Here is a 16,513-nt window from a genome sequence, read left to right as displayed (position 1 = left end):
TGTGGTAGGCATGCCGGGTAAATGACACATCTGGTTTCCACCTTAGGGCTCTGAACCGCCGACGGGCATGCTCAGGTGTTAGCCCCATTCTGATTCTGGCCTTGTTTTTAAAAAGTTCATAACTGTTCATGTGTTCCTTAGGCATTTCAGCCGCCACCTCTGCTAAGGGTCCACTGAGCTGCGGCCTCAGCTCTACCATGTACTGGGTTGGAGGGATGTCGTATCCAAGGCAGGCCCTTTCAAAATTTTCTAAGAAGGCCTCAGTATCATCGCCTGCCTTGTAGGTGGGGAATTTCCTGGGATGGGAAGTGGTACCTGGAGAGGAGTTGTTAGGATGGTCTGATGCACCCTGCCTAGTCCTTGCTGCTTCCAGTTCCATCTCTTTTTCTTTCAGCTCCATCTCTCTTTTATGGGCCTCCTGTTTGGCTTTTTCTTCTCTTTCATGGGCCTCCTGTTTGGCTTTCTCTTCTCTTTCATGGGCCTCCTGTTCAAGTTTTTTAATTTGAAGCAGTCTTTGATGTTTTCTTTCATTTTCTTCTGCTTCTAGTTTGGCCAGTTCTATTTTGTTAGCTGCTTCTTTGGTAGTCATTTTCCTGTTTTCTTGTGCTGGGTCACACCCTCTGCAGTTGACTGAAACTGGGATGTATTTAGCTCAGGCTCCTGCTGAGTGCTGCTGAGTTAACAGAGACTTTCTAACTAGCTACTTCCGAGGATGTAAAAAGAAAAAAAAAACAATTCAGATTGTACATTACCTTTACCAGATCAAAGTTTGCTCACTTATTGAACCGTTCTCTTAACAAAGGACCTTGTTAAAAAAACTTAACACCTCTGCCTTCAGGCAAGGAGAGATAAGATATGCATCTACCTTCAGCTCTGCTCTCCAAGCAGCTAGAAGGAAAAAAAATCTCTTACTGGCTTTTGGGTTTAAAACGATCCCACCGCTGTGCCACCATGTCAAGGCTGTATCCCCACTTTGAACTTTAGGGTACAAATGTAGGGGCCTGCATGAAAACTTCTAAGCTTATCTACCAGCTTAGCTTTGGTCCGCTGCCACCATCTTAAGAATTCCCTCCCTGGGAAGCCTTGAGAAACCTTTCACCAATTCCCTGGTGAATACAGATCCAAACTCCTTGGATCTTAAACAAGGAGAAATTGACCCTTCCCCCCTCCTTCCTTTCACCAACTCCTGGTGAATACAGATCCAAACCCCCTTTGGATCTTAAAACAAGGAGAAATCAATCAGGTTCTTAAAAAGAAGGCTTTTAATTAAAGCAAAAGGTAAAAATCATCTCTGCAAAATCAGTATGGAAAATAACTTTACAGGGTAATCAAACTTAAAGAGCTCAGAGGAATCCCCTCTGTCTTAGGTTCAAAGTATAGCAAACAAGATAAGCACTCTGGTAAAAGGTACATTTACAAGTTGAGAAAACAAAGTAAATCTAAGACGCCTTGCCTGGCTTTTACTTACAATTTTGAAATAAGAGAGACTTGTTTAGAAAGATGGGGAGAACCTGGATTGATGTCTGGTCCCTCTCAGTCCCAAGAGCGAACAACCCCTTAAACAAAGGACACACACAAAAGCCTTTCCCCCCCCCAAGATTTGAAAGTATCTTGTCCCCTTATTGGTCCTTGGGGTCAGGTGTCAGCCAGGTTACCCGAGCTTCTTAACCCTTTACAGGTAAAAGGATTTGGAGTCTCTGGCTAGGAGGGATTCCATAGCACTGTACACAGGAGAGCTGTCACCCTTCCCTTTATAGTTATGACAACCCCCACTAACAAGAGGATCTTAGTGTTGACTGTAAGTAACTATTACTGAAATGTTGTTTTGACCATTTTAACACACACACACACACATAAAATAACACAATATGCATATTTTTATGTTATCATTTTTTCTTACCTTACCGTAACATGGCACTGCCGCCTGGACTATGGGAGTGTGAATTGAAGAGTGCTCTAATGTATCACAAATGAAAATAAATCCTGGCACATTAAATCTTTTAACCAGCAAGACAGTGCAATAAGCAGTGCACTACCCTAGTATGTGGTGCCAACCCTAGTATGTGGCTGTGTGTGTTGCACACTGGCAGGGGGTGTAGGTGTGTGCGTCGCAGGCTGGCATGGGGTGTGGATGGCTGTGTGTGTTGCCTACTGACAGGTGCTGTGTGTCACGCTGGCAGGGGGTTAGTTATGTGTGTTGCACTCTGGTAGGGGATGTAAGTGTGGGTAGCTGTGGGAATAGGGTGTAGGGGTGTGTGTTACACACTGACAGGGTATGTGTGTTGCACGACAGGAGGTGTAGGTGTCACCACACTGGCAGGGAGGTATTGTGTGGTTGTGTGTATTATACATTGGCAGGCTGAGCAGGTGTGTGTGGCTAGGTATATGTGTGTTGCACAGTGGCAGGAGGTGTAGGGGGGGTGTAGGCTTGTGTGTTGCTCACTGGCAGAGGGTGTAGGCTTGTGTGTTGCTCACTGGCAGAGGGTGCAGGTGTGCGTGGCTGGGCGTGTTACACATCAGCGGGCGGTGTCGGTGTGCGTGGCTTAGCGTGTTACACGCCGGCGGGCGGTGTCGGTGTGCGTGGCTGGGCGTGTTAGACGCCGGCGGGCGAGGTCCGCGCTGCCCACTAGAGGGCGCCCCAGCGGCCGCACTGCTCCGGCTCCGCGCGGGGGCGGGCCCAGTCTGTGACCCAGGCCCGGCGAGATGGCGGCGAGGTGGCTGCTGACCCGAGCCCTGCGGCCGCTCTGCCCTCTGGGGGCCCGGCCGCCGGCCAGGTGAGCGCTCCCGGCGCGGGGGCCGTGACCGCGCCCAGCCAGCGCCGCAGCCGGGCCGGGAAACCCCGAGCCCCGGCGGAGCATCCGCCTCGGTTGGGCGGAAGAGCGGCTGGGGCGGCTCCGGCAGCGAGTGAATGGAGGGTGCCGGCCAGCCCGGGCTCTGTGTGTGTGTCTGTGTACAGTGTGTATAGTCTGTGTATACACACAATACAGTGTTTTGTGTGTACTGTCTGTACTGTGTGTGTGTGTAGTGTGTACAGTGTGTGCATGCTGTTTTTGTGTAATGTGTACTGTCTGTACAGTGTGCTCTGTGTGTAGTGTGTGCATGCTATTTGTGTGTATAGTGTACTCTGTGTGTACTGTCTGTGTACAGGGGGCTCAGTGTGTATACGCACAGTAGTGTGCTCTGTGTACAGGGTGCTCTGTGTGTACTATGTACAGTGTGTGTGCACTGTTTCTCTGTGTGCTGTGTACAGTGTGTGCACTGTGTGTGTAGTGTGTACAGTCTCAGTGCAACAAGGCCCAGACTGGGGTCTTTGAGTAATATCATAAATAATGGTATATTAATGGACATAATAATGCCAGGGATCTAGGCTCCCCCAGATTTTGGACAGGTTTGGATCAAGGTTTATATTGGGGTGATCTGGGCTCCCCCTGGTTTTGGATGGGTTTGGATCAGGTTTTGGCTTTGGCTATGACCCAGCTGTGAAGTCCCCATCCAGATCCAAACTAAGTTTGGGAGTGCTCAGGTCTCAGCTCTCCTCCTAATGGTGCCTGCTTGTTTGGTGCCTCTCTCTCTGATTCTCTGTCACACCCCATCTCTTAGGGCTTGTCTACTCTTGAAGGTTAATTTGGATTAAGGTAGGGGTGTGAATTTTAACAGGCTCTCTGGAATAACTCCCATGTGAAGGCAGTTCTTTAGAAGGAAAGTAGCTGTGACCTTTGGTCCAGATACTGCCAGCATGGCAATTTCAGATAATGACAAAGCTACAGGCAAGCAAACTTTGTTGTTTTCATAGTCAGAATCAGATCATGAGGTCTCATCCAAAGATCTTGCAAGAAGCTCATGTCCCCAAGTTATTTGATGAGATTTTTATTTCTATCATTAAACTCTTGAGTGTGCCCACCTTGAACTCTGTACACACTATGCATGTCTAAAAGCAAAGAATTTAAAAAAATACATTCAGTATATCTTTAAAGTTGAAAATGTAGTTGTGGTAACACGCCAACATCTCCTTTTATTTTAAAGTTTTGTGATTTAGGCTCAGAAGAGAGGAGAAGACCTGTTAGATCCTTGAGACCATCCCATGACCTTGCAGAATACAGCCTTTGTCCCCCAGCATGACTCCCCCGGGGGGAGTTAGTTTAAAAAATGTAACCCTATAGTTTTAGTGGGGGGTTCTTGGTTAAGGTGTGTATGTGTGTGTATAGGGTTGAGGTGTATTTATTTTGTGTTTGGGGGAAAAAAATACAAAATATAGAATAAATAGATTGCAGTAACATCTTGCATACTAATCTCATTACAATAATATGTATACTACCTCCTTCATTCCAAATCCTGTGTAAGGCTTGAAACCAATGTCAGGCTGAATCACTGCATTACAGGTTTGCCAATAAGGGCATGACCCTACAAACACCACTGAATGTCGTGCTTGAGAGGTGTGCGACTGCAAAGTCTTGAGCACCATGCTTGGTAATAAATGTTTGGAGGGTTGAGCCCAAGGTGAACAAACTAGTCTGCATCGGAGAGTCCATTCTGCTAATTGTAGCTTGCTTTTATTTATGCAGTTCCTAGTGTACTGTGGCATTTGTACTTAAAAAGAATCACAGCATTAAAATACAGAACTTCACTTCAGCCATTTGACAAATAAACCTTTGCTGTGAAAGCAGCAAGATTTCTTTTTTAAAACTGTGTAAATTAGCAAGACTGTACTGTAAAACAAGATACTGACCAAAAAGGAAAATCTCAGAAGAAAGACTAATTCATGGGATAACTACTATAAAGTGATGTCTTCAAGATAAAAAACGTATTCATAATCTTTGGAGGGACCTTTATTATTTTGGTCATTTAAACCCCGGATATTGCTGTTAGCCTCTCCTTGACTAGTGTTGTTCTAGCGCGTTGGTCCCAGAATATTTGAGCAACAAGGTGGGTGAGGTAATATCTTTTATTGGACCTACTTCTGTCGGTGACAGAGACGAGCTTTCGAGCTACAGGGATCAGGGAGCTCTTCTTCGGGTCTGGGAAAGGTACTCGGAATGTCACAGCTAAATACCAGGTACAATCTGTATAAACAGATTGTTTAGCATAGGTAGTTAGCACATAATCTAAGGTGGGGTTCTCAACCTTTTTCTTCCTGAGTCCTCCCTCTCTCCCTCCCCCACACATGCTATAAAAACTTCACAGCCCACCTGTGGCACAACAACTGGTTTTCTGCATATAAAAGCCAGGGCATGTGTTATGGGGTAGGAAGCAGGGCAATTGCTTGGGGCCTCCTGTGAAGCTAAACTGCTCAGGCTTTGGCTTCAGCCCTGGGTGGTGGGGCTCAAGGCCTCTGGCTTCAGACCCATGCAGTGGGGCTTCAGCTTTCTGACCTGGGCCCCAGTGAGTCTAATGCTGGCCCTGCTTGGTGGACCCCTGAAACCTGCTCATGGCCCCCCCAGGGGGCCCTGGTTGAGAACCGCTGGTCTAAGGGACCGTTCAAGGTGGACTGCCCCATTAACACCTCTGCAGTCATAGGACAAAAGGGGGGGAGGGTAGTGGGTTACAGATTGTTGTAATAAGCCATAAATCCAGTGTGTCTGTTCAGTCCACGAAATTTTAGTATCTAGCAGAGTTATGAATTTAAGCTCTCAAGCTCCTCTTTTGAAAGTGTTGTGCAGGTTTCCTTTGAGACGAGGACTGACAGGTCAGATATAGAGTGATCACTTTGTGAAAAGTTTCAGAGTAGCAGCCGTGTTAGTCTGTATCCGCAAAAAGAACAGGAGTACTTGTGGCACCTTAGAGACTAACAAATTTATTAGAGCATAAGCTTTCGTGGGCTACAGCCCACTTCTTCGGATGCATATAGAGTGGAACATATATTGAGGATATATATATATATATATATATATACACACACACATACAGAGAGCATGAACAGGTGGGAGTTGTCTTACCAACTCTGAGAGGCCAATTAAGTAAGAGAAATTTTTTTTTGAAGTGTTGATTATCACTTCAAAAGTTTTTTTCTCTTACTTAATTGGCCTCTCAGAGTTGGTAAGACAACTCCCACCTGTTCATGCTCTCTGTATGTGTGTATATATATATCTCCTCAATATATGTTCCACTCTATATGCATCCGAAGAAGTGGGCTGTAGCCCACGAAAGCTTATGCTCTAATAAATTTGTTAGTCTCTAAGGTGCCACAAGTACTCCTGTTCTTTTTGTGAAAAGTGTTAACCCACAGGTGACAGGGTGTGTTTGTCTTTTATAATTTTCCTATGTGAGTTCATTTGAGAACATAGTGATTATCTGATTCATCCACGTAGTTGTTACTGGGACATTTACTGCGATGGATGAGGTATACCATGTGTTGCGATAGGCATGTGTAGGATCCATGGATCTTGAAAGGCGTGTCGGGGGAGGGTGTTGATCATTGTAGCAGTGGAGATATGTCTGCAGTTTTGCATCTGTTGTTCTGCCAGGGTCTGGTGTCACTTTGAGTTGGTGGGTCCTGGTCTGTGGGGAGCTTGCTTCTAATGATGAGCGCTTGGGGAGGTTGGGCAGGGGGGTTGTTTCCTTTCTAATAACACCTCATAACAACTATGTGGGTGAAACCAGACAATCACTATGCTCCTAAGTGAGCTCACAAAGGGAATAAGAGACAAAAACACCTTGTATTTAGCTCTAAGTACCTTTCCCAGACCGGAAGAAGAGCTCTGTGTCGCTCAAAAACTTGTTTCTCTTTCCAGCAGAAGTTGGTCCAATAAAAGATCTTTCCTCACCCACCTTGTCTCTACTTTTTAAAATGTATTTGTGGTTGTGGGTTTATCTGCTGAGGTTTAGAGCTGTTTCATTTTTATCTTTTTAAAAAGATGATGCCTCTTATTTTTAGAGCTCTGTTTATCAGAGAGGGAAGAGGGGATGGCTCCTGCTGCACAACCCAACTAGACTCATAGACTTTAAGGTCAGAAGGGGGGACCATCATGATCATCTAGTCTGACCTCCTGCAAATTGCAGGCCACAACCTCACCTGCTCCTGTAATAGACCCCCTATCCTCTGGCTGAGTTACTGACATGTTCAAATCATGATTTAAAGACTTCAAGTTACAGAGAATTCACCATTTACACTAGTTTAAACCTGCAAGTGACCTGTGCCCCATGCTGCAGAGGAAGGCAAAAAAAAACCAAAACCCCAGGGTCTCTGCCAATCTGACCCCAAGAAAAATTCCTTCCTGACCCCAGATAGGATGATCAGTTAGACCCTGAGCATGGGTGGCAAAAGAAGCAGAAGAGTTTCACTGTTTAGTTTTATTTGTATTTGTATTTGTATTTGTATTTTTTTTTTTTTTTTTTTTGGAAGGATGATGGTATTGATTGAATTTGAAAGTGAGGGACTACTGCTGCTGGACCTTAGCCCTGCGTCAGTGTGTTTTTTGGAATGGTTCATTCAAGCCTGTCTGTGCAGCTGTGCTGGATGCATGTCAAAGTTGACCTGAAACACCTCTTGCTGTACCGATCTTGGGTTTTTTTCTGGTAGTCAATCATGTCAAGTAGCATAATGGACAAATGTCCATGTCTATTAGGCTTCCGCGTTGAAAATTTATGAACAGAATTATATGCTGGTTTGCCTGCAATACCAGGAGACTGTACTCGATGACTCAGGAGTTCCCTTCTGCTCCTATGTTCCTTTGGAAGGCTAGTGCCATTCATTGTGCCCACAAGTATTTGACCAAGATAGGCATTCACTGTTTAAAAAAGTGTTAGGTAGCATTCCTTACAAATGCTCTGTCTGTCTCTCTTTAGGTATCTGCAGACTGAAAATCATGAGTTGGTACGTCAAGAAACGTCTTCTGCTAAAACGTTAATGGATATTGGAACTCGAAGGATCTTCTCTTCGGATCATGATATCTTCAGGGAAAGTGTGAGGAAATTCTTCCAGGAAGCAGTGCTTCCTTACCATGCAGAGTAAGATATAGTTTGGATATTTTATGTTGCCTACTAATTCCAGGCTGTTTCACAGAACTCTCTGGGAATGATGTTCTGAATATAACAAGCAAACTGTAGAGTTTATTTTAATTTTTTAGAAATTGTATTAAGGCTTGTATATAATATATATCTTGGTTTGCATATCTCCTACATCACATGTTTGAAGGAAGAAAAAAAGTACATGGTTATATTTGTAAAGCAAAACAAAAGAAAGTGCTTTCTGTATTTCTCATGAAAGGATGCCAGGTTGGTTAGCTAGGAGCTCATTATTTGCAGGAGCAAATGCAGCACAGACAGTAAAATGCAAACTTCTGTAGAAGTTTGCCTTGCCTCTAGGGATGAAAAGGTAGTTTAATCTCTTTGTTAGCTTTGCTAAGGCTCTCAGTATTATCACTGTTTATTATTTGCATTGTAGTAGTGCCTAGGAATCCCAGTCATGGACCAGGATCCTAGACACTGTACAAACCCAGAACAAGAAGACCGCTCCTGCTCCAAAGAGTTTACAGTCTAAAGGTGTTAGTTGTGTTGGTTTTTATATTGTGGCTATCTGTCCCCTGAAAAGTGGACTTAACGGTTGGTGTATACACAAACTTGCCCCAAAACAGCTAACTTAGTTTTAATTCACATCTTTTATTTCTGTGCAAGTCTGTGTGTGGGCACTCTTACTTCAGAGTAAAAGTGTTCTATTCTGACTGAGTTAAAGTGGGGTTTTTGTTGTTGTTTTAATAGCTAAATTAAAATAGGATGAAGTTGGTTAAAACAACAACAACCCTGTTTTAGCTCAGTAAAAATAGGACACTTTTAGTTGAAATAAGTGTCTACACATGCACATTATAACAAAATATGTGTATTAAAAGAGATTATTTTAGTGCAATTTTGTGTGTAGACTAGTCCTAAAATTAGCTCTTCTAGAGGTCACAACCGAGACACCAGATGGTAATGATTTTGCATTGCTCCCAGCCAGGGCTGGAACAGCAGTCTAGAAATGAAAGATTTCAGTTACCAGTCCCCTGATCTATTCATCCCCCTGACAGTTCCATTGCTATATTTGGTGTAGCTAGCTTGTTTCAGGCATGATCCTTAGTGTATTTTTGTTTTGTAATCTCCTAGTCCAAATTCCAGTTTTGAAACCCATTATTTTGCGAAGAGTTATGGTTGTTATTCTACATCTAGGAGAGCAGTTTCATTTCAGAATTAATTTCAAGATAATTGAGACTTAGCACGTTAATATCAAACCGTTGTTTTTAATTCTGGTAGTGAGGGTAATGCGATGAAATATGGTATGGTGTTCTTCCACTTAAATTTAGCCAGTTAGCTCAGAAGGGTAGCTGTACTTCAGAGATGGTGATCGTTCTTTCTAGGGCTACAGTGCATGTCTACAAAACCATATATTGTCCCATTCTCCAATAAGGACCATCTTCCAACTAAAGATTTAAGCAACTGTATTAGTTCTGGACTGGGAAAGCAAACAATAAAAAGGTGAATTTAATATATTTCACCTTTTCACATTTATTCCATCCCTTCCCTCTCCTCTCTTCAACTCCTCCACCTGGAACTTCTCTCTTATGTCTGTAATAATTGTTCTGTTTCTGTACAATCTCTAGAAGATAAACATGAGAGAGAGAATGCTACAAACTTTCACAACCAATTATTATTTATTTGTATTACCATAGCATCAAGGGGCCTTACTCATAGACCAGTATTCCACTGAGATAAGCCCTGTACAAACACAAACAAACAAACAAAAAGATGATCCCTTCCCTTGGGGCTTAATATAGTTTCTCTTCTTCCATTTATAGTTACTGAGCAATGCCATTCAACCAAACCAAATAGAGACTATAAAACACCATCAACTTCAAATCATTCTCGTGTCTGAAATAATTTTCACTTCTTACTGTTATAAGTAAGACTTATTGCTACTATAACTGAAAGAGATTAGAAGAAAGATTTTTCTAAAATTTACTTTGTACGTTTGAGAGTGCTTTATGGGTAGTCACGTCCCCCTTCTCTGTAAAGTCAGTTTCCTTCTGTTGTTAGCATGGGTCTTTTCACAGAGCAACAGGGGAAAGAGAAACACTGATAAAGTAGGAAAATGTCTGTAAAGCCAAACAAAAAAGAAAAAAAAATAGCCCTGGAATTATGGCAGGTGTAGAATCTGACACTACTTTAATTATTTTTTGCAGCTGACTAGATTTCAAGGTGACAATGTCCCTTTAAAACTTATATGCCAATCCCTGTAACCTTCAGCTATTATTCATTACTTATGTAAAACTATAGATGCACGTGGCACTTTCCAGTAGTGTAATAATTAATTGGTGATCTGGAAAAGGGGGTGAACAGTTAGTGGCAAAGTTTGCAGACAATACAAAATTATTCAAGTCCAAAGCAGACTGTGAGGAGTTAGAGGGATATCACAAAACTGGGTGGCTGGACAACAAAATGGCATATGAAATTCAAAGTTAAGTGCAAAGTAATGCACATTGGGGAAAAAATAATCCCAACTATGGATTTTAATGGATTCTAAATTAGCTGTTGCCACCCAAGAAAGAGATCTTGGAGTCACCTTGTATAGTTCTCTGAAAACTTCCAGTCAACGCGCAGTAGTGGTCAAAAAGGCTAACAGTATGTTAGTAACTATAGGAAAGGGATAGAAAATAAGACAAAATATAATCATACCACTATATAAATTCATGGTGTACCCACACTTTGAATACTGTATCCAGTTCTGGTCACCCCATCTCAAAAAAGATATAGTGGAACTGGAAAAGGTTCAGAGAAGGGCAACAAAGATGATCCAGGGTATGGAATGGCTTCCATATGAGGAAAGACTATAAAGATAAGGACTAGTCAGCTTAGAAAAGGGACGACTGGGGAGGGGGGTATGATAGAGGTCTATAAAATCATGAAGAATGTGGAAAAAGTGTATAGAGAAGTTTTATTTACCCTTTCATACAATACAAAAACCAGTCATCACCTGATGAAATTAATAGGCAGCTGATTTAGTGCAAACAAGAAAGTACTTTTTTTACACAAGGCACAACTAACCTGTGGAACTTACTGACGTGGGATGTTGTGATGGGCAAAAGTGGAACATGGTTCAGAAAGAACTGGATAAGTTCCTGGAGGATAGATCCATCAATGGCCATTGTCCAAGATGGGTAGGGACGCAACCCAATGCTAGGGGCAACCCTAAATCTCTGATTGTCAGAAGCCAGGAGTAGAAATCAGGTGTGGATCACTCCATAATTGCCCTGTTCAGTACATTCCTGCTGAAGCTCTGGTACAGGCTTCTGTCAGAGACTGGATACTGGGCGAGATGGACCATGGTCTGACCCAGTATGGTAACTTTTACGTTCTTAATACACAAAGTCTCTGCCCTGAAGAGCTTGGTGTCAGATTTTCAAAATCACCTTGTAGTAGGAAGAGAGCCTGAGACATAAGCCCTTGTATCAGAGGCCTGGTATGAGGCAGGACCTGCTCGCAGAATTTGGTAACAGGGCTAATATTGCAAAAATACACATTCCTAAGAAGTGCTAGTCAGAAAATACTCACACAAACATATCCAGATATCAAGTGGTACCAGAACATCCTGATATCAAGTATGGTACAAAAACATTCCCCAAGGATAACAGGAACACACTGACCCCTCCTAAGAGATAAGGTCAGGATAACAGTACGAAATAAAACTGTTTTGATCGAACCAACATGTACAAGGTAATTCATAGATTCATAGATTCTAGGACTGGAAGGGACCTCGAGAGGTCATCGAGTCCAGTCCCCTGCCCGCATGGCAGGACCAAATACTGTCTAGACCATCCCTGATAGACATTTATCTAACCTACTCTTAAATATCTCCAGAGATGGAGATTCCACAACCTCCCTAGGCAATTTATTCCAGTGTTTAACCACCCTGACAGTTAGGAACTTTTTCCTAATGTCCAACCTAGACCTCCCTTGCTGCAGTTTAAGCCCATTGCTTCGTGTTCTAACCTCAGAGGCTAAGGTGAACAAGTTTTCTCCCTCCTCCTTATGACACCCTTTTAGATACCTGAAAACTGCTATCGTGTCCCCTCTCAGTCTTCTCTTTTCCAAACTAAACAAACCCAATTCTTTCAGCCTTCCTTCATAGGTCATGTTCTCAAGACCTTTAATCATTCTTGTTGCTCTTCTCTGGACCCTTTCCAATTTCTCCACATCTTTCTTGAAATGCGGTGCCCAGAACTGGACACAATACTCCAGCTGAGGCCTAACCAGAGCAGAGTAGAGCGGAAGAATGACTTCTCGTGTCTTGCTCACAACACACCTGTTAATACATCCCAGAATCATGTTTGCTTTTTTTGCAACAGCATCACACTGTTGACTCATATTTAGCTTGTGGTCCACTATAACCCCTAGATCCCTTTCTGCCGTACTCCTTCCTAGACAGTCTCTTCCCATTCTGTATGTGTGAAACTGATTTTTTCTTCCTAAGTGGAGCACTTTGCATTTGTCTTTGTTAAACTTCATCCTGTTTAACTCAGACCATTTCTCCAATTTGTCCAGATCATTTTGAATTATGACCCTGTCCTCCAAAGCAGTTGCAATCCCTCCCAGTTTGGTATCATCCGCAAACTTAATAAGCGTACTTTCTATGCCAATATCTAAGTCGTTAATGAAGATATTGAACAGAGCCGGTCCCAAAACAGACCCCTGCGGAACCCCACTCGTTATGCCTTGGGTAATAATGGGTAATAGCTAGCCATGTCACAGGGCAGTAACTAACTATGTCAGAGGAGCAGTACTAACTTGTTTGTATTGGGGTATAAAGATGTATCTCAGAGGGAGTATCTTTGTCTGGCCTAGGGAGGAATGGAAAGTCCCGCCATTCACTGAGCTGGTCCATTGTTACGGTCATACGTGTATTAGTGGTCTGGTGGAGTCTGCAGGATTCTAGTACCGGGCTTCGTCGACAGTAAGCCTGGCTGGGTGCCTTTGTCCCTTAACGGATCTTGTGCTCATTGGGTGGTTTGCTTGAGGTCTGCCGTGCCAGCTGTCTGTGCAGGGCTGGGGCAGCACAGAAAGAAACCACACACATGCAGCTAAACATCTATCAAGATCTAATCACACACTAAGTGACTTAAGACTATTGGTTTTCAAAGGCTGTGTCTTCATTGGGGGGAAAAGTGCATTCTTAACTCAAGCTAGCTAATGCACGGTAATATCCTAGGGAAGACAAGTCTTTAGCTTGTGTAAAATTTATCTACTGCCTTGTTTTCCCTAGGATTTTACCTCAAGTTAGTAACATCCTTCCCCCCACCCCCCGGAATATAAGGCCAATTGTACTTGTGCGCCTGCAGCATTTAGATGCTTTTGAAAAATCCGACTGTAAAGGAACAAATGGGTGTAATGGTAACACCATAGTAAGTGGCTGGGCAGACATGGAGGGGTGAGTGTGTATGTTGGCAAACACAGGCTTTGTGGAAGACATGATTTTTTTAGGGCTGATTTGGAGGTATGAGAGCTCATCGCAAATGTTGCTTGGAAGGAATGGAGTTCGGAGTGAACGGAAAAATACAGGGAGTGTTTGGGAGAGAAACTTACATGGGCTATCTGAGGTGGGAGTGGGATTGAAGAGAAGTTTTAACTGCCTGGATAAAGAGCCAGTGGGACAGCCCAACCATGCGTGTCTCTCTCAGGCAGTGATCCCCAAACTTTTTACCTTGCACCCCCGCCCCCTTACCTATAATGTAATCTGTCTCTCCTCATAGAGCCGTGGTTGCGAGCCGCAGCTTGGAGTGGGGCCGCAGCCGGGCCGGGCCAGGGCCTGGGGCTGGAGTTAGGGCTGGGGGCCGAGGCTGGGGTCTGGAGTGGAGTCGCGGTTGGGGGCCGGGAGCCATAGCCGTGGCTGGGCACTGGGTAGCAACCGGGAGCTAGGGGCCAGGGCCAGGAGTGGGGCTGGGGCAGAGTGGGGCTGGGTGGCATTCCCTCCCTGGCCCCTGTGGGGCTTGGCCCTACCCTGCCACACACCCCTGAACATTCCTCCGTGCCTCACAGTTTGGAGACCTCTGCTCTAAGGACTCATGTATGTGCTCTCAGTGAAGATGGATTCATCCTTCAAATATAAGCTAATAATCCAAGGAAAAGTATCTTCCAAAGAAGTAGGAAGGTGTGGCTCTCATTAAGTCTTCTAGCACATGCAATGTTTTATAGTGTAATATATCTTGCTATTGCAAAGCTCTGTTTCTTTGATATTTCTTCTAGTATTTTCTCAAATTGCTTGCTCAGTGAAGTGTCTGTTGCTTACACTTTACATCCATTTCAGTTGCAGCTGATAAAAGGCCTCCAAACTAGTCGGTGTGGCTGAAAAGATGAGCCTTGCACTGCATCCTGAAGGCCATCCAACTCTGGCTCTAGCAGACAGCCTGAGTGAGAGAGTTCCACAGATAGGGAATTTCTGCCATGAGTCTCTAATTCTCCTTCCGAGTTAAAATCTAAGGACTATCGCCAGAAGCTCCTCTGCTGTCAATTTACCAAAGTACCACAAAAATCAACTCATCTTTGGTAGTGTTCACAAATTTATCAGGTATAAAAGTTAAGGAAATTGCAGGTTATACATTGGAAGCAGAAATTAGCTTTTTACCACCTACCATACTGCATGTAATTCTGTGGTGGCAACTTAATCATTAATGCATAGACTTGGAGACTACAGATCCTAAGTACGTTGCATGAGTCCAAGTTGCCTACCTCTCCCCAGCTGGCAAAATACACATGCCAGTTTTATGTTACCTCATGTGTTGTAGGTTGGTTTCTGAGACTGAAAGTCTTATTCTTAAGCACTGAAACTTGGTAGCAGATTTTATGGTGTAAAGCAGCAGCTGTGGCAAATCACAAATAGTAGGAGGGGAATTCCACTAACTTCTTGTTCCTGTATCATTTGCAGATGGGAGAAGGCTGGCCAGGTGAGCAGGGAGCTCTGGGAAAAAGCTGGACAACAGGGACTGCTCGGTGTCAATATATCGGAAAAACATGGTGGCATTGGAGGGGATCTGCTCTCTTCAGCAGTGGTCTGGGAGGAGCAGTAAGTACAAGACACTGCAGCAAGAATCAAATTGGTACCGTTATAAGATTGTATTTGTTCATCTGATTTCCTGATTCCTATTGTAAGGAGAGTGTGTTCACAGACAGTAAGTCTTTTCCTTCCACAGAAGTGATAATTTAGACATGCATAAGTACCCCCTACTTTAGATATTTCAGATGATTTTTTTTTTAAATAATAAATATCATAGTATTATATATTTAGGACTGCCGGGAGAGGAGGGGAAATGTTCTCTTTAGACTGGTGGGTGATCCAATAGTCTGACAGTGAAAGTACATTCTATAAATAAATAAGAACATGGATGTAACAAGTTAAAATTGTGTGTGTCATTTTGACAGCTTTTAGTGTACATTTCTTTCAGTTTTGGTTCTCTGGTTTTAACAGTGTAAAATTCAATAGATCAATCACTGTCACACTTTCTTCTAAAGTTTACTTTTATTCTTTTCTCTTCAAGGATGTATGTTAATTGTTCTGGCCCAGGATTCAGCCTTCATTCAGATATTGTCATGCCCTACATCGCAAACTATGGCTCAAAAGATCAGATTGAACGGTTTATCCCTGAAATGTCTGCAGGCAAATGTATTGGCGCTATAGCCATGACAGAACCTGGGGCTGGCAGGTAAGCTGAAAAGGACAACAGATGGGCTTTACATACATGTTGCTTACCTAATCTCGCTGTGTAAAAACTCCGAGTTTCATAGTTACATGGCCATCTTACTGATTAGGCAGTAGCCCGGAATAGGTAGAACCACAGAAATAACCTTTAATTATAGATTGCTGTTTTACAGCTTTGTCATTTCCGGATGCCTGTTCCAAACCCATGATCTTGCCATCAGCCCTAGGACAAATAGGGTTTTGTATTTGTTTTAGATTCTGCATAAACTGCCACTAGCCTACTTGTTGCATGGACATTCTTTAATGTGAAATGTAATAACTCAGTAAAGGAGGCTTGACTTAGTCCATATAATGCTGTCTGAATTTGGCAAGAGGGCCTATTTCCTTGTCCCTGAATCCTGTATAGAATAGCGTTCTCTTTCCTGTACTCTCATTCATATAGTATAAGGGCAGACAGTAGGATTATTGGGTAGATTACTGATTCAGGATCATTCTCTTCAATCTGCTAAGCAGAGGGGAGTACAATAGGGAGCTGCACCTTCTATACTGTCTCCCCACTGGTCCTAGAAACAGCAAAAGCCTCTCTGCTTGAGAACCATAAGCTGACCTCTAACTATATGTGGAGGGTGCCAAGCTGAGCGGCTGATATCTGCTTTCTGGGGCAGCCCTAAATTGATGGGCCATGTCGACATAAGATGCTGCTAAGCTAATAGATATTATTTGTGCACATGGTACTTCGGCTGTGAGCAGGTATGTCCCTTTGGAAGTGAAGTAGAACCATGTGCTGTACTGAAGATGCAGAGGTTCATCATTCACATACATAACACACTTGTGGTTTCCATAATATTCTCTAGCCCT

The 16,513-nt window shown here is 43.4% G+C and overlaps 1 protein-coding gene across 1 annotated transcript in view; it reads left to right on the top strand.

The window, feature by feature from the left end:
• Nucleotides 1-2,703: 2,703 nt before the first annotated feature.
• The window catches only part of ACADL (acyl-CoA dehydrogenase long chain), a 30,981-nt gene continuing 17,171 nt past the window's right edge, over nucleotides 2,704-16,513 (top strand). The window contains exons 1-4 of the mRNA XM_065413586.1: nucleotides 2,704-2,774; nucleotides 7,783-7,944; nucleotides 14,885-15,022; nucleotides 15,495-15,659. Coding sequence (XP_065269658.1) covers nucleotides 2,704-2,774; nucleotides 7,783-7,944; nucleotides 14,885-15,022; nucleotides 15,495-15,659 — 536 coding nt within the window. The remainder of the gene's footprint in view (nucleotides 2,775-7,782; nucleotides 7,945-14,884; nucleotides 15,023-15,494; nucleotides 15,660-16,513) is intronic.

The sequence above is a fragment of the Emys orbicularis genome, chromosome 11 (assembly GCF_028017835.1).
Source record: "Emys orbicularis isolate rEmyOrb1 chromosome 11, rEmyOrb1.hap1, whole genome shotgun sequence".
NCBI lineage: Eukaryota > Metazoa > Chordata > Testudines > Emydidae > Emys > Emys orbicularis.
This window is presented reverse-complemented; position numbering and strand designations above follow the sequence as displayed.